This window comes from Quercus robur, chromosome 12 (genome assembly GCF_932294415.1).
Source record: "Quercus robur chromosome 12, dhQueRobu3.1, whole genome shotgun sequence".
In the NCBI taxonomy this organism is placed as follows: Eukaryota; Viridiplantae; Streptophyta; class Magnoliopsida; order Fagales; family Fagaceae; genus Quercus; species Quercus robur.
Window position 1 is genome coordinate 15,824,654 of NC_065545.1, and position 20,929 is coordinate 15,845,582.

At 33.9% G+C, this 20,929-nt stretch overlaps 3 protein-coding genes across 8 annotated transcripts; 1 reads left to right on the plus strand and 2 right to left on the minus strand.

Annotated features, from left to right (window-relative positions):
- The first annotated feature begins 972 nt into the window (after positions 1 to 972).
- LOC126708633 (uncharacterized) lies at positions 973 to 5,814 on the plus strand. Its single transcript, XM_050408454.1, has 3 exons — positions 973 to 1,309; positions 4,205 to 4,296; positions 5,148 to 5,814. Exons 1-3 carry the CDS (start codon positions 1,160 to 1,162, stop codon positions 5,554 to 5,556), a joined length of 651 nt encoding a protein of 216 aa, XP_050264411.1. The 5' UTR covers positions 973 to 1,159; the 3' UTR covers positions 5,557 to 5,814.
- Positions 5,815 to 6,962: 1,148 nt separating this feature from the next.
- LOC126708632 (proline-rich receptor-like protein kinase PERK1) lies at positions 6,963 to 12,909 on the minus strand. The gene is made up of 8 exons (XM_050408453.1): positions 12,229 to 12,909; positions 11,089 to 11,571; positions 10,893 to 10,979; positions 9,526 to 9,596; positions 9,133 to 9,218; positions 8,624 to 8,771; positions 7,933 to 8,094; positions 6,963 to 7,549 (listed from the first exon to the last, which is right to left on the minus strand). The coding sequence occupies exons 1-8, from the start codon at positions 12,875 to 12,877 to the stop codon at positions 7,346 to 7,348; spliced, it is 1,890 nt and encodes a 629-aa protein (XP_050264410.1). The 5' UTR covers positions 12,878 to 12,909; the 3' UTR covers positions 6,963 to 7,345.
- A 3,079-nt stretch (positions 12,910 to 15,988) lies between these two features.
- LOC126708634 (uncharacterized) lies at positions 15,989 to 20,710 on the minus strand. Of its 6 annotated transcripts, XM_050408461.1 has the most exons (10): positions 20,414 to 20,710; positions 19,598 to 20,261; positions 19,454 to 19,497; positions 18,602 to 18,806; positions 18,132 to 18,222; positions 17,706 to 18,040; positions 17,504 to 17,596; positions 17,299 to 17,403; positions 16,864 to 17,208; positions 15,989 to 16,190 (listed from the first exon to the last, which is right to left on the minus strand). In XM_050408461.1, the coding sequence occupies exons 6-10, from the start codon at positions 17,928 to 17,930 to the stop codon at positions 16,104 to 16,106; spliced, it is 855 nt and encodes a 284-aa protein (XP_050264418.1). In that variant the 5' UTR covers positions 17,931 to 18,040; positions 18,132 to 18,222; positions 18,602 to 18,806; positions 19,454 to 19,497; positions 19,598 to 20,261; positions 20,414 to 20,710; the 3' UTR covers positions 15,989 to 16,103. The 6 variants fall into 6 exon arrangements, with proteins under 6 accessions (XP_050264418.1, XP_050264414.1, XP_050264412.1 ...); XM_050408457.1 differs by lacking the exon at positions 15,989 to 16,190 and having other exon boundaries at positions 16,605 to 17,208; positions 18,602 to 18,803; XM_050408455.1 differs by lacking the exon at positions 15,989 to 16,190 and having other exon boundaries at positions 16,605 to 17,208.
- Positions 20,711 to 20,929: the final 219 nt, after the last annotated feature.

Below are 20,929 nucleotides of genomic sequence, written 5' to 3' on the forward strand. Positions count from 1 at the left end.
ATACTGTGGGGCCAGAGGATTTGTGATCCCGGCCCACTTTACATTAGGGCCCAAGGCTCACGTCGAGGAAAGACGTTATCGAGGACATTCAACGAAAGTCCAGATGGCCTAGAGATGTCGGCATCCTAAAACTTAGAAGGAAAGAACGGCACGCCATCAAAGGCAGCTCCCAAAGCGCTCCCAGAAGAAAGGGCGAGTACAGTATAGGAGCGGTTCAAGGAAAAGCTGTCACCTCCGCATTGAATGCGCCAACAAACGTCCTGGCCGCATTAATGGGGAAAGGACTCCTGAACAGTGTGGAGACAAAGAACAAGGGAAAGACTGCCATTACTGTAATTAAGTATTCTGTGCCTGACAGAGCCATGCTCTTTAGCTTTTACAGCCACCTCCAACCACTTTGAGTATGGGCTGATAAGACAAGTATCAGCCCTATCAAGCTGAACCTACACGTAGACGTTCGAGGGAGGGGAAAAGCTAGTATAAAAGGAGGAAGAAGCAGTCCAGAGGGAGGGAAAAAAAAAATAAAGAGCATTATGTATCGTCTTTAGGACCATTGTAACCTAGTGTAAAAGGAATAATAAGAACATTAAGCTCCTCGGACGAGGTCCAAGGACTGGAGCCACCTAGGCCGTGCCGAGGAGAAAGTCTTCTTGGATACGCTAAGTTCACCTCTGTGCGATCATCATGAACACCATGACTAACGACTATCCGTTCACCAAGGCCTAGCCTTTTAGCCCACTCTCTACAAATTTATTATTTCAGCCTTTAACGTTCGAACCTAATACCAATTTGGGATCGTTACAAATTGAGTTCTTACAAATACAAATTCCTATAGTTTTGGGTCAACCTTCCTACAATAGAGATTACTCTTTTCATTTGAGCACTTTCTAGAAATGACACTATTTATTTATTTATTTATTTTTGATAAACTAGAAATCACACTATTTCATGCACTTGGGAAAAGTACTAAAATCAAAGATGAGATCAAAGGTGCATCTGAATATTCAGGCCTTCGCCAAAACGAAAGCCCAAAAGGGCATGACCGTCCAAAATCCATAATTCTCGTTTCTTTCTTTATATCACTTTCTCTGTCTTTCTTTCATTCTTTTTTCTTTTCTGGAATTTCTTTCTCTCTTGTGTATATACATACTTTTGGAAAATGTTGAAGTTGTGGAAATGGTACCAGAATTGCTTGGCTGTCCATCCAGTTAAAACTCAGGTCATCAGCTCAGCTATCATATGGGGTGTTGGAGATATTGCTGCCCAAACCATCACCTATTCCACTGCCAAGAACAAGCATCAAATTCAGGTTAATAGCCATAAAGAAAACCCTATTGTTGATTAAAAAAAAACATGACTTTGCTATTTTTTTTCAATGTTTTGGCATATGGGTTTCTCTCATTTTGCTTCTATTTCATCCTTTTGCCATTCTTTCTTTGTTTATATGTATGCATGTGTATATATTCACTGTTTGGCCAATTGGGTATCTGTCATTTTCTTGCTATCTGCTTAATTTCATTTTTTTGGGATTCATTATTCTTATTTGCTTCTGTAATTAGCTTCTTCTTGTTGTTCATTTTATTCCCTTAAGATGTAGTGGATTATGAGGTTCTAATGGAGAAATGAAGAAAGTACATATTGTTAAGAGATTCCAATGAATTACTGATGGGATATTATGCCTAAACTGTAGGTTGCAAGAGGCAAAAAGTGGAGCTTTTGGCATGTACTCTACAGGCCTACTAAGTTCTGGCTTTAAGAGGTCAAGTACGCAGAGGAACTTTCCTCACTAGGATTCTACAATGAATACACTTTTGTATTCAAATAATTTCAATTTTGTCAAATGGCGGTTTAGGTTTATCTTTAGATATTTGTTAGTGTTGGATTTGACTTTAGATTCCTGACAATTTCCCTGTGCTTTACAAGATCAAGGTAAACTTTTCTTTTTTTGGATTGAGATTTGAGAGTAAAATTATTGATGCTGAAGCCAATGTAGTATAATGGTGATGGCGCAGCGTTGAAAGAGGAGACTGTAAATAGGGGTGGGATTATGTTATGAACTGGAAAATTAAAAAGATAACTTAGTCGATTCGAGGTGACTAGCCTCCTGAACTTGAGAGGGATAATAGAGTTTTTGGTTTAATTTCTGCTCCCTTCATTCATAATTCCTACGTACATAAATACTAGTGAAGAGATAATCCTCATCACCACAAATTCCTAAAACATAGGACCCAACTCCTATTTGAATTGAAATACAAATATTAATCCTAATCCTAATTTATTGCAGAAATTCTCATCCTAATCTACTGCAGAAGCTTATTTGAATTCAACTTGAAAACCATCATCCTTATCTTCTTATATTGTTATCCACGTGCAATGCAATCTCCTTTTGGTGTTGTCTGAACCATAGCAGATTACTCTATACAAATATGATTAACAGCGAAGATATCCAACTCTGTGATTAAATTATCTGACTCTCTATGTCGGTACTCCACTTAGGTGCTCCTGTCCAACGTGCAGCGCTTGTGTATGTTCTGAATATTGTGAGAGAAATCCATGCCATAAGGTGATGAAGATTTGTGAGTGCTTGATGCCAGAAAGATATGAAAACTTGTCTACGGTTGATTAACCAGTGGCATAGTGTTAGTTGAAATTACTATTTTATTGTTGGGATTGTAAAACAATAGGCCTAGGATTTGTAGAATAATTAGGGGTTGAATAGGCTTTAAGTGCCTTCCACCCAAAGCGGCATGTCAAAGGTTTTAGTCTAAAAATCAACCTCTTCAAAAAAAATTGGGGATGAGGCTACCTACCAATCACTTCTCTCAGACTCTGCAAAAGTGGGAGTTTTGTGCACTAGTTACGACCTTTTTATAGCCTCAAAGTTTAATGGGAAAACGGCTGAACATTAAAATATTTGATTGTTATCATTTAGTTTAGATCAGATGATGCGGGAAATGTTCCTACAAGTTACACAAAGTACTTTGGATTGTGGCTCGCAATTTCAATACTCTTGAGATCACTATGATAGTGTCTGTCCAGCTACTTACTTTTTAAATTTATTTTATAAAGTAGATAGTGGGGGAAGGGGAGGTGGGGTTCGAACCACAGACATGGGGCAACACAAAGGATGCCATTACTATTGGGCTATCACTTGTACCCCATCTAGCTACTTACTTGATTGTTCAGAGTTTGTAGTCTTCATTGTTTTACTTCTATGCTGGTGCTTGAGGGTTTGGCTTTCTCATTGAACACAAACTTCTGGATTTTTTTTTCTTTTGTTTAAAGACCATCTAAAATTTTCTGAACCATATTTTCTTCTATCTATGATTATCTTCATCGTGAAATTGACCAGTGTAGATCATGTCTATATCTGTTCATGGATGGTATTTTTGATATTTCCTTCTTCTGGGCAAGGTTTGATTAAGGCTTCTTTATGGTTATAATGGTCAGTGTTTCTGCAATTTTCATGTTTACAAGGGTTATAATGTTTATATCAGCAACATTATGTTTGGAGAGGATTTTTCTAATTACTGCAGCCTAGAAAAATAATAAGAAGAGATGAAAATTAGAATGGGTGACATCATCCTCATGATATATGTTTAAGTGCCAAACATGTTCCAGCTTCTTTTGAACTGTGTTTACTCAAATTAGGAATTTGATTCTACCCATCGAATAGAAAGTGAAAATAAAGGAGAACAATAAATAAATCAGTCACTTGTTTTTTGGCCAATATGTTTATTTATAAAAGAAAATATTCACTGGTAGTACCAAAAATCCTGATAGCCCCTTTTGCAAGGGAACAGTTTCTAATTATCACTGTAATCATGGACCTATCAGTCACAATATGGCAATTGACACCTATTTCATTTTATGACAATGCAAGACAAAAAGACTGAAGTATCCTTTGTTTTCTCTGTGGAACGAGTCAGCAGTGATGACCGGTCAAATGCCAGTGATTGTGCAGATTATTGTGGAGCCACTGGCTGCCCTTTCTGCACAAATTCTCAAATTTATTTATTTTTATGCTTTCCAGTTTCTTCTTTATTTGTTTTAAATAGATTATTCAGATGATATAAACACAGGCATTTTGCAATTGTTAAAAAATTTATGTGACTCATCTTTTTGGCCTAATTACATGTTACGAAAGCTTTAAGCACTACTTTTATGTTTTATTCGAATGACCAACCTATCTTGCATGCACCAGGATAAAGATAAGGAGCTGAAAATCAATTGGAAACGAGTGGCTGCAACCAGTTTGTTTGGGTTTGGATTTGTTGGGCCAGTAGGCCACTTCTGGTAAGTTTAATTATTTATTTTATTTTATTTTTTATAGAAAATAACCTTCTATGACAGATTGGGTCTATTGATTGATATAAAATGGGGTATTTATATAAGTATTTGTGTTGAAATTCTTTTGACAAAAATCTGTCTCTTAAGGGAAGCTAAAAGAAACTTGCCAAAATCATTCTGAAAGCATATAACATAATTTAATTTACTTTTGTAATCTGTTGCTCTTCTTGCTATAAGAATAAGGCTATGAAGTGTGCACCCCCATAAAAGTATCGAAGTCTCTTTCAGTCACATAATTTTTTGAACATTTACTTGATACATGTGCCTGACCTGTTTCTAGAGTAAAATTTAAGGTATTCATTAAAAATCCCTGTTCAATGCATTTTCTTTCAATCAAACACATGGGTGGGTTCTCCGTTTTGCTGAAGTTGTTAATTCCTGCCTCTTTCACTTTGTCTTTTGTATGTAAACAATCCTGAAAAAAAAATTGAAGTTGGAAGTTTGTTGGTGAGTTTAACATGTGGTTGCACACATCAGAGTATTGCTTCAAATTTTCAATTAGAGGAGGCAGGCTTATCATAGGCATCTTAGGCCACATGCTAGTCCTGATTTAAAATATTGTGGTATTCAATGGAATTTGGAGGTCCTGTAGATTAAACTGTTTTAAAGTTTTAAAGCCTCCTGCCCGGATAAAAAGAAATGTAAAAGAAAAAAAAGGGACCATCAAACAGAGGTATAGGGAGAGAGGGAGGTGTTTTTTTTTTTTTTTTTTTTGAGTTTTTCACACACACAAGAAAATAGTGTATATCTTTCCATTAGTTTATCAAACTATTTCGTATTATTCATTTCATTTGTAGGTATGAAGGTTTGGACCGATTTATAAAGTTTCGACTTCTAATGCAACCCAAATCCTTTCGGTTCGTTGCTACTAAAGTTGCTCTTGATGGGTTCATTTTCGGCCCATTGGATCTACTCGTTTTTTTCACTTACATGGGATTTACAAATGGAAAGAGTGTCCCTCAAATCAAGGAAGATGTGAAGAGGGATTTTCTCCCAGCCTTGATTTTGGAAGGAGGCATATGGCCAATTCTTCAAGTTGCGAATTTCCGATACATACCTGTGAGGTATCAGCTTCTTTATGTCAACTTCTTCTGCTTGGTGGATAGCTGTTTTTTGTCATGGGTTGAGCAACAACAGGATGCTCCTTGGAAGCAATGGTTGAAATCTTTGCTACCTTTGAAGGACCAAAAAGGCCAGGGTGGGTGATGTTTCTTCAACAGCTATTTCATCTTTCATCCCTGACCTTGCTCATCATAGTGAAGATACATGTCAGAAAAGGTAAAGAGTTCACTGTGAACCCACCAAAAAGACCAATTTAGCTTTTTAAAGTTGGGATGTGGGAAGTAATGAAATTGTTCTCACACTGACCTGGTTTTCACTTGTAATACCCAAAAAAAAAAAAAAAATTTGACATTACGTGTTATTCTATCATCTTTAATCAATAAAGATTTTAATTTTCTTTGATATTGGTTTTTGGATTTGGCTTGGTGTTGTATCACATTGGCTATGATCTCTTACATAATGTTAAAGGGTTTGGTTTACCGTTTACTTCTAATACTTTTTTAACTAGAACCTCCTTTTGTTTTAATGAAAAACTGTCATATCACTCACTAACTAAATAAAATGTGGAGATTAAAACCCACTATCACTTGTCATTGTATATTTAAAATAACAAGAGATATCCAGTTAAAAAAGTACTAGAAGTAAGTCAAACCTTCTGCTAAAATACTTCCTCATAAATGCATAGTGATGAAAAAGGTTATAACACATGAGATTTGAGCTGTGATCCTTTGTTCAATTCATTTTGTAACAAGTGCTGAATCAAGAAACTTTTGATTGTTAATGTCGGTTAGAGGATCACTTGTCTCCAAAATATCTAATTGAATTTCTTTTAGTAAAAGGAAACTTTTACAAAAAGATTGGGAAAATGGATCAAAATGGATCGAAATGGTGCATTTTGCCTTAAAAATGCAGTGAAGAGGAGGAAATAAAAGGTAAAGATCGATAATCAGCAGCTAAATGGAAATCCAATTAGCACTGGAGTTCCAGGATGTTCATATTACATACGAACTTCTTTAGAATGCATAAGCTATGATGGAAATCAGCCCTGCTCAGGTTTGTCGTTGCACCAACACTTGTTCAACGTTTCTAACCTTTTGGAGACATGACCACCTCATGCAGCTTTGTGAAAATGGGTAATCAATGGGGACTGGGGAGGAAACAAAGCTGAGGGTGGATAACATTGAATGGGCTATGAAAGAGTATGAAGAACAATCAGGATGATTTTTGGAACTGATGAAAGCAGCTGTTTGACGAGCCTGCATGGTTGGGTAAAGCCTGACCAAGCCAATTATGCAGCTGCTGGCTGCCACAGAGTCTGCTTACTGCAAAGTGAGCAAAGTTGGCGGCTAAAGAAGAAAAGCATGAATGGAAAAAGCCCACATTGTTTGGGCAGTGAATTGTTTTTTTTTTTTTTTTTTTTTTTTATAGGAAGGCAGTGAATGGTGAGCATAAAGCAAAACACAGAAAGTGAGAAATAGGATTTGTATTTGATATTTAACTTCAGACTTTAGAGCACACTACGGATTGACACATAAATTATAGCCTATGATTGCTGAAATACACTTTTATCACTTTTACCATAAGGGCCAGCCATTTATGGCATTGCATGGTAAATATGTAAGGGGAGATTTAGGATCCTCTTTGTTTCTTGTATTTAATCATGCAGTGGCTAAGCTGCAATGATAAGCATCATCACCTATCATGCTTCCACGATCAACTTTAAATGCAACCACATACAACAGATATTGAACAGACCTGAGTAAGAAAATTTAAGCAATTTTAGTACCCCCTGCCTCCCCATTTTTTATCTCAAGGAAATGAAGTAAATAAAATCCAATAGGAAATCCCCCAGAAAGAAAAAGCAAGTGTTCCAAGGGACAAAAATGAGCATTCCATATATTGGCCCTCCATCCTCATCTCTGCGATCTTAATCTCAGTTTGTTTGGTGGGACTCACTGCTTGAGCTAGATGGGTAACGACCAAACTCACTGGTGTTTCCAATATCGTACTTACTGGTGCCATATCCATGACCTTCAAATATCGACTTCATGTTTTTCATGTATGTATTGCCATGCTCCGGTTGCATTTCCTCACCAAGAGACGTCAGAGAAACATGTCCTTCTAAAGCATGAACTATCTGCTTGGTTTCAAACAAATTTATTTAAAAAAAAAAAAAAAATTAGTTACAGACACTGAATAAATATTTCTTATTTTGCACTTGGTTTTTTAGATATTCAGAAGAATACTATCAGGGGTCAATAAAACTTAACAATATACCATTCCAACTAGGGGGGACTTGGACAGTGGAGGAGGCCATGTGAGTAGGGGGTGCTAAAGAATATACAAGTCGCCTGAATACACACACACGACTTCTTTTTTCATTATTGAATAAAGAAAAAGCTTTTCTTAGTTTTCTAGTAATATTTGAACTCTCTATATTTTCCAAATTAGTGGGGTCTCCTACTCTTCTTACTACTTGCTCAAAGAAAAAACAAACAGGGAAAAGAAAAAAAGGATTACTTGGCTCATTGGTGGACGATTGCATGCTGTATAGCGCACACAAGCAGCAGCACAAGCTACCATTTTAGTCATCTCATTGAGGTCGTAATTACCCAGCAATCTTGGATCAACAAGAGCATCGAAATTGCTAACCATTCGTGCTTTAGAGAGCAAAGGCCTAGCCTATAATGTCAAGGCAAATAAATGTGGTTAATCAAATGAAGACTCATAGTTCTGCAGCTGCACTCAAGAATTTTTGAAGTTCAAAAGAAATACTTTCACCAAATGATCAAATGGTTCTCTTGTACCATATATTTGATCTCATATTGCTAAATTGACAACAAACATACTTGGTCTTGCATGAAAGCATATATAAATGTTGACTAACATGACTAACACTGAATTTGATAAAATAAAAATGTTGCAACCATATGAAAATAACTTGAATCTTCAGTTTCAAACCAATGATTTGGTGGTTTCTAAACCACTATTAGATGCTATTAAATTACCCCATCATCTCAGTTCTTCAAACCATATGGAAATAACTTGAATAAAAATGTTGCATTCATATAGAAATAACTTGTATATTGAGTTTCAAACCAATGATTTGGTGGTTTCTAAACCACTATTAGGTGCTATTAAATTACCCCATCATCTCAGTTCATCAAACCATCTAAAGCAGATGTTATATTAGTGATGCAAGAGAACTCACAAATTCAGCCAGGCCTATATTTGTTGATGACTGTGCTTGGCTGATAGGTAATCGTCCAGTTATGAGTTCTAAGAGCATGACTCCATACGAATAAACATCTGATTTATCTGTTACTTTACCACTTGATGCATACTCTGGAGCCAGGTACCTGAAAGAAATAAGCACTTACGTTGGTTGAAAACATGTATCACTCAATGCTATTCATGGCTATGGTTATCCTAATGAATTTGTAAATGACAAGTTAATCATGCTAAAGAACATGAGCAGTTCACAAAACTCAAAAATAGAGAGAGAGAGAGAAAGGTCAACTTATTCAAGTCAAGTTAGACTCAGATCCAATGCTTGAGGATTACTCAAAGCAGCACTAGATAAAAAGTAAACTTAGTTGATCATATAAAAGATGGAATTGTGAGAATGACTAAGTTCATCTTAATATTTATCCAATAATTATATACAGAAGTAATGTACACTGATCTAGTATTGTAATATAAGAACATGAATGATCTTACCCAAAGGTTCCCACCACTCGAGTAGAGATGTGAGTAATGTCAGCAGTGGTATCTGAAAATATTTTGGCCAGTCCAAAGTCGGCAACCTGAAAATAATATTTTTGATTATTAATATTTAACATAATATATGTAGAGATTCTTGTTTTTCATTACACATCATGTATAGATCATTAAACGAGTGGATGAATTATCAACTTATCAACAAAAAAAAAAAAAAAAAAAAAAAAATCTAAAAAGAGTGTCTTGAAGTTACTTCAACTTACGAGTGGATGAGTTTTATCAATCAAACATCTGGTTTAATGAAACAGATTTCCGGAAATAAACTTCATTTGAAGATCTAAAACATTTTCTGAACTAAAACAAATACAAACACAAAAAGGAGAAGAGTCCCACCTTTGCCTCAAACTTAGAGTTAAGAAGAATATTCGATGCCTTGATATCACGATGAATGATTTTTGGATTACCTGCAGGAATGAATAACTTTAATTAGACTCTGATACTTTTATTCTCAAGCAAGTGACGTTCTTATGAGTAACTATACTAATCACAAACACGTGGGATGAATGGGATTCATAAAAATAATGAGACAAAAATCTATTATTGTACACAAAACACATATACTAACACAAATTTGTCAAATAAAAAAAAAAAATACTACATCAGCCCAAAACATAATTGAATTGATTAACATAATAATATTGATAATATTTTTAAAAACCTATCAAAAGAGAAACAAAAAAGAAAAAATTGCGCGTACTAAGCAGATGATGGAGAGACTCCTCTATAAATTTTAACCTTTGCATGGAATGGAAGGGGGAGAGAGATGCAAAGGGAGTATTAACCAAATTTATATAGAAACAAACTCCTCGGCTGCAAATTACACCGACAGCGAACTTGATGTTTTTGCTTTTCGGTCTTTAATATACATTTTCTTATTTTTTTTCTTGGTTTCGTGGAGCTGTAGGCCACTGTGCCTGGCTGTTTTTGGCCTTTATGTAATACAGCTCCGGTCCAAGGTCTTTTCTTTGTAATTTTCCATTTCATACATTAATATACTTCTATCTTTGACGTAAAAAAGAAAAAAAGAAAAAAAGAAAAAAAAGGATAGAGGAGGAAGGTTGCAATAAAATAAGAGATTAGAGTGAGAAATTATGAAGGAAGAAGAATAGGGAAAAGTAACGAGATAAATGCTAAATAAATTTAACTATAAAATATAAGAAGACGTAAAGGAGATAATTGAATAAGGCTTTAAACGAAATGAATTTGGAAAAAAAAAAGGAAAAAATGTTAATGATGCGGTGCAAAAAGAGTTTTGGAAAATTAAATGCAATATTTTTTTTTTTTTTTTTTTTGAGATAGAATGCATACTTCTGTTATTATATATGGTATAAATTTAATAAGAAGTCGAGCGTTGTTGTTAAGGAGATGGTAAGCTAATACAATTAGACTTGGAATTCACTTTATAATGTTATACATTAACATAACAGATGATTTGAAGAGGAAATTGACAATAAGTTCAACACGAGTAATGTAGTAGATGGGTATGTGAGGCTGTGTGATTTTAAGAAAAAAGTTAAAAATCTTACACTTTACCACTACATCAGACAGAAGTGATAGATTAATTGCTCAACACCAAAGCGTATCTACCAAAGTTATTGTTACTGTCATGCACAAGAATTTCTCAAACTTGGACCGCAACTAGAACACCATATTCATCATTCTTTTAGTATATTAAGAGAGAGACAGTGTGAAAAACTTACAATCTTCATGAAGATATGCTAGTCCTTTTGCAGACCCAACAGCGATTTTCATTCTATTTGCCCAGTTCATAACAGGTTGCTCTTCTCCTGCAGTGCATTAATGTATTTTTTTTTCAAGTGACACTAACACCATATATGAAAGATAGAAAATTGTATTGGTTATATATCAGAAACATCATGCAGATAATAGGCTTACCATGTAAGTGGAATGCCAAGGTTTTGTTTGAAACAAACTCATAAACAAGCAACCTCTCAGCCCCAGTAACGCAGTACCCAACTAATGAAACAAGATGTTTGTGGTGAACCCTACTAATGGTCTCCACTTCAGCCTGAAATTCTCTCTCCCCCTGATGGCTATCTATCTTTAATTGCTTGACTGCAACTTCTTGCCCACCTGGAAGGACACCCTTGTGTACGTACCCGAAGCCACCTTGTCCAAGAAGGTTGGCCTCAGAGAAACCATTGGTGGCTACCATTAATTGATCATATGTGAAAACTACACATGAAAAACCCAAGGCAGCACCAGGGCGTGGAGATGGAATTTCAGACACTGGACTAAGTAAACCAGAACGTCCTTTGCTGCTCATGTGAGAAGGTTGGGGAAATGGATTTGGTAACACCTTGAGAAAATGTGCCCTTGATCGTAGAACATTCTTTTGTGAATAATGTTGGGGTAGTACTGCAACATAACATTTATCAATAAGACCAACCACCCAAAAAAAAGGGGTTTATTAGCAGATTAGATTCAATAATTACGACTATGAATGCATGTGTCTTAAATTAAACATGAAAAAGAATTACTATAAACATTATTCGGAAAATCATAAGCTTGTACATGCCAGGGAAATTCCAAATTTAGGCTACAAATCCTAAAATAATATCTAAATGATAGTTTCATTATTTGTGGTGTGTTTTTGTGTTAAAACTCTTTTTCCTCTCTTATATGTGTGTGTTTGTTTCTAAAAAAAAATAATAATAAAAATGATAGTTTCATCATGACAAAGCCTAAGAAGCCAACTGGGGTGGTTCAACCATAGAATATAATTAAAAAAAGTAAGGCCTCTCATCAAGGGGGAAAAAAAAAGACAGCTTCTATTAGTCAATCGAATGCCTTATCTATTGGTCTGTAAAAAATTTAATTAAGGCCAAAAAATGTAATGGATAAAAATTATTTTTAAAAATATTATATTGAAAATCCATCAAATTAGCATCTTAATGAATTTCCATCAAATTCCCATTAATACAAAATAAAGATATTAATGAAGAATTCGCATGAATGTTTTGTAGAAAACTTTGCCAAACATAAAACACAAAACAAACATTTAAGATCTCTCACCTTTTGAGGCCACGAAATAGTAATCCTCATTCTTTTCGTGCTTATTTTTTCTCCGGCAAAAAACAAAATATATGCCAATCACAATAGCCAGAATACCAATGAAACATCCTACTACAATCCCGGTTGATACATGTGGTGGCAGAGGTGGAGATGTGATGGGACTGTTTGTAGCCTGAGGAGATGGCGGAGACAATGCTAAAGGCGATAGTGACCCACTAGGAGTTGTAGGAGGAGTACTTGGCAGTGATGGAGAGGCTGGTGGGGTTGGTGGAGGAATAGTGTGTGGTGAGGGTCTCGCAGATGGAGGATTTGGAGGTAATGAAGGTGTAGGAATAGGAGGAGAAGGAGAAGTACTGTGTGGTGGTTTTAAAGGCTGAGAAGGCAGTGATGGTGGTGGAGGTGGTGGTGGAGAAATAGTGTGTGGTGAGGGTCTCGCAGATGGAGGATTTGGAGGTAATGAAGGTGTAGGAATAGGAGGAGGAGGAGAAGTACTGTGTGGTGATTTTAAAGGCTGAGAAGGCAGTGGTGGTGGTGGAGGTGGTTGTGGAGAAGGAGGAGAAGTTAGAGGAGTTTGTGATTGATTTGTTGGAGCAGGAGAAGAAGCAGGTGGAAGAGACAATGATAATGGTGATGTTTGTGGACTAGCCATTGTTTGCAAAACAGGTGGTGATAGAGAAGAAGAAAACATGGGATGTGATTTGATTTGTTTGTATGTAAAGGGATATTATGGGTGTGAACACATTAGTTTCGACCAATTCAAAACTATGAATTCTAGTTATTTCAAATTTCGAGATATATGTTTCTCAAAAAAAAAAAATTTCGAGATATATATTACTGTTATCACGGGTGGATTTCGAATGGGATTTTTATCTATCTTCCACTGCAATGATATCAAAATGAATTTCGATCATTTTGGAATTTGGATATCCAAAATCAATATTAGTCTCGCACTATTACTGATTGTTGGAAAATTAAAAATTAAAGTTAATTACAATAAATATTAAATTTTATTTTAAATTTCTTCAAATTTTACTAATTCAAGTAGAATTTTGAATTTCATGAAATTTAGATGATAAAGTTTTATCTAAATTGAACTATTCTAATAATTAAAATAAAGTCATATAATTAGATGAGTTAAAGTATAATTTTTAACCATCGTGTAATTTTTGGCATGATGGTCACTCCACAAGTATAAATGCTTGTGTGGTGTGGAAGGCTAAAGTAGAATTTTGAATTTCATGAAATTTAGATGATAAAGTTTTATCTAATTTTTTTTTTTGAAAACAAGTTTTATCTAAATTGAACCATTCTAATAATTAAAATAAAATCATATAATTAGATGAGTTAAAGTATAATTTTTAACCATCGTGCATCCTTGGCACGATAGTCACTTCACAAATATAAGTGCTTGTGTGGTGTGGAATGCAAGAGCTAAAATTCAAGTTTCTAGGAAGGAGTTTCACACACATATACATTTAGATTTGACTAGAGTAAATTTCTATTTTGTATATAAAAAAAAGTATAAATTTTAATTCTTTAAAACTTTGTTTTTGATAATTTAATATTTAATTTAAAAAGGGAGATAAATTTTTTTTTTGGTGAAACTTTAGGTAATAAAATTTTAGGTAAATTAATCTATCCTAATGAGAATAATATATAAAATAAGAAATTTAATAATGAATGACAATGTAGCCACTTGCCTAGAGGGAAAATAGACTCATGATACAATCACAATTTTTAACACGCAATTTTTATTATATAGTATACAATGAAAAAGAGGAACTGCCATAAAAAGATTAAGGAACATTGTAGATAACTTTTTATTTAGTCTCAACTCTCAACAAGTCCAACGTAACAAATGCCAGAAAAATATAGTCTTCTTTTTATTTATTTTACTCTTTCATGTGGCCAAGCCATTAAACTCCGGTAAGAGAAGGAGTGGCCTTGGAAGGTAGAGGGACAAGTTTTGGGAAACAATGGTCGTGGCACTCATGCACATTGACACCTACATGCACTACAAAAAAAACAAAGAAAAAAAGTCTTATAGCCGCGTTTTAAAAACGCGACTATAGCTCTTGAAAACATGGCTATAGGTCAATTCGGCTTATAGCCACACTTTTTTTAGCTGCGTTTTTAGCCGTGGTCTAAAACCCGTAACTATAGGACATACTCTAACCGCATTTATAAAAAGTGACTATAGGGGATAGCTATAGCCGCGTTTTACAAACGTGGCTATAGGTTATATATTACCCGCCTATAGAACATGTTTTAGATGCGTGTGAGACATATTTTAACTTATTTGTCTTCATTTTTTTATGTAGTAATATTAAATACATGTTAGGAATATTTTTGGAGTATAGAAAATTTAACCCAAAAAAAAAAAAATTATATTCCAATCATATATATAAAATTTACAATATGTTAACCTACCAAACCTACAATTGCTATTGTCATTTAGAAAACCCATACCACTTCCACAAATATTTATTTTCTATGAAAGGAAGGACAATGCAAATGTGCTAGTGGTATTTATATATGGCTTTGCATGTGCGGTGCATCAAAGAAGCAAATTCTGAAGGAGACAGATAGATTTACACATTGAACAACTTTTGCATAATATTATAATCTATACTTTAATTTGGATCCCATCTTTCAAACAATGAATTAACTAAAGTAGTGTATCTAAGTAAACACAACACATTATTCATATTGTTCTTAAGTAAGCACAATACAATAATTATTAAAAGAAAAGTTAGTGCTTGATCCACTATACGAAAAGAGTCTACTAGCGAGGCTCAAATACCCTCGCAAAAATTCAAATATCATCACAAAAGATTATTAGCGAGGGCATATGACCCTCGAAAGTCGTCGTATTTGCTCTTGTTGCTAAAAGAGATCTTGCGACTATACCTTTGCGAATAAATAATTTACGAGAGCAATCCACCATCGGTACTGAATAAATTTGCCCTTACAAATATATTAAAAACGACGAGAAAAGTCGATGACTTATTTTTAGCGAGGGGAAACAGTCGTTGTTAACAACTATTTGTGAGGACCTTTATACCCTCACAATTAGTTATTTGCGAATTCCAAATTGACGACATACTTTTTAGTGAAAAATAATGGCATCGCTAAAATTTATTTGTGAGAGCTTTTAACCCCTCGCAACTTATTTTTAGCGAGAGAAAGTAGTCGTCGTTAACAACTATTTGTGAGGACCTTTTTACCCTCGCAATTAGTTATTTGCGAATTCCAAATTGACGGCATACTTTTTAGTGACAAATAATGGCATCCCTAAAATTTATTTATGAGGGCTTTTAACCCCTCGCAACTTATTTTTAGTGAGGGGAAGCAGTCGTTGTTAATAACTATTTGTAAAGACCTTTATACCCTCGCAATTAGTTATTTGCAAATTTCAAATTAACGACGAGACAAATAATGACGTCACTAAAGTTTATTTGCAAAGGATTTTAACCCCCTCGCAATTAGTTAGGAATAATAATGATGACAATAAGCTGTCACTTAAAACATTTTTGCAAGAGGTTAAGGAGTGTCGCTATTCTATTAATTGCGAGGGACTTTGTCGTCACTATAAAGTTATTTATGACCAAATTTTTATGTCATCAGTGGTTATATTTTATATAATTTTTGAAATATTTTATTATTTATTTATTTTTAATTTATTTTATATCATTTTTGTTTAACTAGTACAGTAATTACTAAAAATTGATACAATAGTCCAATAATTACTAAAAATTGATCTATCGAAGGATAAAAATTCATATAAGTTCAAACTTTAAAATTAAAATATACAAAGAAATCCTGAATTAAAACCTTGTTTTAAACTTAAACAACTAGAATTATGACAAGATCTATTAGTCTTCTTCTGAGTCACCCTCCAAGTTGTTTTCAACCTCTATGTTATTGGTTGAGTTATCCTTTTCATCTCTGATATTACCATCCTAAAAAAAAAAAAAAAAACCCATTAAACATGACTTAAAATGAAACAATTAAAGTGAATTTGTATTTGTATCAATGCTTCAATAGATAAGAACACATATACCATATCAAATCTAATCATATAATAATATATCATAAACAATAGTAAACTCCTTATGGTCTCGGATAAGCTATAAGCAAGAAAGCTGTATTGCAACTTACCTTTTTAGTAAAGAGGTTCTGAGACTGGTTAAAAAGTTAGGTTTGCTATTCACTGCTTTGTATTTAAAACAGTGTGCAACATCCCTACAGATTGCTTATGGAGGCATAAAGTGACCACATGAGCAGTTACCAGTTCCAGTATCCCTAAAATGCTCAGGGTAACTTTTTTTTAAAATTTAACAATAACAATAACTTAATTTGATTACTTAAACCACTATCAAAATTAAATATAAATTAAAATAATATAACAATTGTGAAAAACATAAACCACAAAACGCATATTATATACAAAATTAAATACAAAACCTATACACAGTTGTCAAAATAGTAGATAGTGTCATAGTCCTATTATCATTTATCAAAACTAAATATAAAATAATATAATATAATAATAGATGCAAGCTGTAAACCACAACAAACCAATAGAAAGTTGTAGAAGATCCAAGAGGCAAAAGCATAAGTTTGAGATTGTACTATGGTAGTTGGATCTATGTTAGATTGTTGTGGTATGCCCATTGACTGCAACTTTTGTGCAAACTTCTCCTCAAGCTTCTTCACAATTTTTGCAAGTTTGGAATCCATTTCCTCTCTAAGACGTGCCTCCAAATCTTCTTTTTCTTTTGTAAAATCTTCTCTGCAACATTTGCTACAACCTTTACCAGATGAAGTTAAGCCATACACATCCTTAGCCTTAATACCTATTCCCATGCCAAGAACACGACCACGACTTGGTTCACCAACCACTTCATGAAAGATCTGATAATCATTTGTCTTAGTACCTTCAAAAACAGCTTTGGCCTTTATGGCATCCATTTTTTCCTACACATAAATAAAAACTACGTGGATAATCAAAACAACAAAAAAACTAAAGTTGATAACAAAATTAAAATTTTGGTATAAGTTGCATACATATAATGTCTTAGCATGATCAGTTGCCCATTCTTTGCCATCCTTCTTTGTGTGAAATTTCTTAAAGCAATCAATAGGGCTAGGCTCAGAGCCCGTCTCAAGATACTGCAATATTTAAAAGGATAAAAAAAAAACATTGGTAAAGTTATTAAACTATGTAAATACACAATAAAATGTAAAACTATTTGATGATAATATAATATACCATTTCATATCTGTACTTGGCCATTGGTACAGAACTTGTAATGGAGAAAATTTTAAACTTATTTTTGTTTTCCTTATTTGTCGAACTTGTCTCCTGCATGCATAATTCATACACTAGAACATTAGTTTCTATGAAAATATTAACAAATAATGGTTAGAGAGAGAGTGAGAGAATTTATGACATGTATTTCATTTATACTCACCCCCCAATCTCCCTCCATCCATTTATCCACCATCTCTTTCCAAAAAGGTGTAGGAATGAAGGAAGGACCATTCTTGTAACGATCTTCTTTTGCTTCATACATATGAAAAATAGGATTTCTAATGTGAAACATCCAATCAGAATAGCGGTGTTTCACTGATTCTATAATTCTTGTCTTCCTCATTAGGTTGCTTATGCTTAAAGAGTTGAGCTCTATATCGAGCATATAAAGTGTCTAGCTCAGAATTTGAGTTTTCTATAAAAGTTGTCCAAGCTCCATTAAGTTTTTGGTGAAAAAGAATGGTAATCTCTTGAGTGGCTTTTGATGTAATAATTCTGAAAATAGAAATCAAACATGTTAACAATATCATATAGCTATGATACCATAATTAATTTCAATAAACCAGTATTGCAATAAGTCACTCACTTGCCATCATAAATCTCAACCTCTATTTCACCATCTTCGGCATTGATGCCTTTAGCCTTTCTTCAACCCCTCTTTTTTCCAGCATTAGTACCTATTGATAAAACAAATAATAATAAAAATTTGATAAAGAACGTGTATCTATTGACATAATTATCTAGAATTATGTCATTTCATCCTCTTTGATACATCATTTACCTCGGTCATCTTAATTCTTCGAATAAATCAACAGTTTTATCATCAATTGGATCACTATTATGAAATTCAAACTTCTAACAAAGAAACGTGTAAGATCATCACAATATTCTCAACCAACCACTTGCAATGATGCTATAGAAATATGATGGATTTGGAACTGTCATGCATGATGCAGATCCTTGGTGGAAGTGCAATAATGAAGGTGCAACCAAATCACAACATAAATTATGAATATAAGTAAATGCGATAAAAAAAGGTACATAATGTAATACTACCTATTATAATGGAATTAGAGGCCTAATGTGCTCCTTCATCAATTTGAGGCTCAGATGATGGACGTAGAATTTGTGAGAGCTCTTACTCAGAAACTTCATTATGATCAAAGGAAGGCCTAGTTGACTGAGTTTCTTGTAGTTGAGAGTCTTGAGACTCACTAATGCCTTTACCTTTCCTCTTACCTTTCCTTGCCATGCATACCTACTATTAGAAAAACTAACATTTATAAATGAAAGGAGAATATAAATATGTTAATGCAGTCACAAAAAATAAAGAACACTAGCAGTTATGAATATTAATGTGAAATTACACATGAAACGCAGCTCTACCTAACTCACAAAGCTTTTACTTCAATGACATTACTGTGAAAAAAAATATAACAAACAATATTTTCAGAACTAAATACATGCTCATCATCCTATCACATTGATAAATTGAAACAAAAATTTTTAACTGACCACTATAAAAGGTGCAACTCAGGAACAACCTCAGAACAAATGCCAAACCACCATATCAACAAATATAGAAATAAATGGTGATATTGACATTAAATTTTAGATACAATTTGTATAAACTGTTGAAAAAGAGAACAAACTTAAACCATTGCATAGTTGCTACACAAGGATACCTTATTTTATGAAATAACCTTGTTAAGAAATTCATTACAATACAAAAAGATATCACAAAATTCAAAAAATTATATACCAATAAAATAAACCAAACGTACTATTCTATCACATCAATTCTTAAGATTGATTTTGTAAAGCTAGTTATCCTTGTAACATTAGTTTATTCAAAGTTAAAGTAGGTATTATTTATAGAGATAGTAAAATATTATTTTAGATGTGTACCTTTGACTGATGGATCACCTAAAGCTGTAAAAGATTGAGCAAATCTGCTAATAGAAAACAGAAATATGAAGTTAGGAAGAGAGAGAGAGAGAGAGAGATAAATTAGAAGCGCAAAGAATAAAATTGGAGGGGATAAATCAGTACTTGGCACCCTTGTCTTTGGTTTCATTCTCTAGCCTCTCTGTGATGAACTGGAGGTGTAGCAAAAAACAAGAAATATATAGTAGAATTTGTGCGGGAAATTTTAGTAGAAAGTAGCGGCAAAGAGTGAAAAAATTATGTGAAGTAGCAAAGAGAAAAATAAAAAATAAATAAAAATCAAAGTAGGAAATATTTTAGGAAATATCTGAAAGCTTATTCAAAGATCCTATAACCATATACAAAACCCATTAAAAATAAAATATAAAACATAAATTAGATATTGAAAAAAAAAATACTAAGAGCATCTCGAGTACAAACAATTGAGTACAAAGTCATTTTTGGGAGAGCAAACCCAAAAAAACAGCTCCTTTCCTCTTTCTTCACTCTCTCCCTTCTCAACCGAACTCATTTCTCTCTCTCAAGTGTAATGGTAACACAATCTAAAATTAGAAAAAATTTAATTAGAACAACAAATCTAAAATCAGAACAACAACAACAACAATGGATCAAGAACATGGAAAAAGACAAATTTAATTAGAACAACAAATCTAAAACCGATCTAAGTTGGCTAATCTTCAAGAGGCAACAGAAAAGAGGTGGTACTGATTGAGCGGCAGTGAAGAGGTGGCAATGGATGGACTATTTTTCTTCTCTCCTTCGTGTTTGACTATAATGAAACCAAGAAGGAAGGGGTTAGGGTTTCATATTATAAATCTTTGGGTTTACTTGATTTTAACTTTTGATTTCCATAACAAATGAAAGTATTAAACCAACGACACTAACAAAAAAGTAAGATTAGAGAAATAGAGTAGTACTGACACCGGCAGTAGCTATGGAGAGAGGAGTGGACAGCGGTGGCGGCAGCTAGGCATTGGAGGCGGAGAGGGGAGTGGGCTATGGCATTAGAGGCGGCTAGGATTTGGATTTGGAGAATTGGTTTGAGGATTGAGACTGTGAGAGTTTGAGAAAGGCAAGTAGAGAACTAAGACTGAGTCCCATGACCACGAACATGGAGCATTCAATTTGACCTCTAAGACTGAGTCCGAAGTGAAAAGTGAAGAAAGTCAAGAGAGTGAAGAGAGCCATTAGAGATATGGAGAGATATTCTGATCTATAGAGTGTAATTGTCACCGTTAGATTGGGTTTGATATTTTTGGATTATAAGTTTATAATTGTTGATTCAATTTTGGGTTATTGTATTTGTGCCACACGTGACACAGCCCACACTGCCACTGAAATCAGTCTTCAGTGTTCAGTCATATCACTGAGTGGAGTGCTCAGTTTTTACTCTCATTAAAACCGTTGATTTGAATATTAAGTTGAGTTAACGGTTGA

What these genes read in the sequence shown, in the direction of transcription:
- LOC126708633 (XM_050408454.1), top strand. Translation starts at nt 1,160, where the DNA reads ATGTTGAAGTTGTGGAAATGGTACCAGAATTGCTTGGCTGTCCATCCA. An exon ending in AGAACAAGCATCAAATTCAG is followed by an intron (nt 1,310 to 4,204) that starts GTTAATAGCCAT and finishes TGCATGCACCAG; the next exon opens with GATAAAGATAAGGAGCTGAA. An exon ending in GGGCCAGTAGGCCACTTCTG is followed by an intron (nt 4,297 to 5,147) that starts GTAAGTTTAATT and finishes TTTCATTTGTAG; the next exon opens with GTATGAAGGTTTGGACCGAT.
- LOC126708632 (XM_050408453.1), bottom strand. Translation starts at nt 12,877, where the DNA reads ATGGCTAGTCCACAAACATCACCATTATCATTGTCTCTTCCACCTGCT. An exon ending in CTATTTCGTGGCCTCAAAAG is followed by an intron (nt 11,572 to 12,228) that starts GTGAGAGATCTT and finishes GTTATGTTGCAG; the next exon opens with TACTACCCCAACATTATTCA. An exon ending in CGAGTGGTGGGAACCTTTGG is followed by an intron (nt 8,772 to 9,132) that starts GTAAGATCATTC and finishes TATTTCTTTCAG; the next exon opens with GTACCTGGCTCCAGAGTATG.
- LOC126708634 (XM_050408457.1), bottom strand. Translation starts at nt 17,930, where the DNA reads ATGCTCGATATAGAGCTCAACTCTTTAAGCATAAGCAACCTAATGAGG. An exon ending in CCAAGTACAGATATGAAATG is followed by an intron (nt 17,404 to 17,503) that starts GTATATTATATT and finishes TAAATATTGCAG; the next exon opens with TATCTTGAGACGGGCTCTGA. An exon ending in ATCATGCTAAGACATTATAT is followed by an intron (nt 17,209 to 17,298) that starts GTATGCAACTTA and finishes ATTTATGTGTAG; the next exon opens with GAAAAAATGGATGCCATAAA.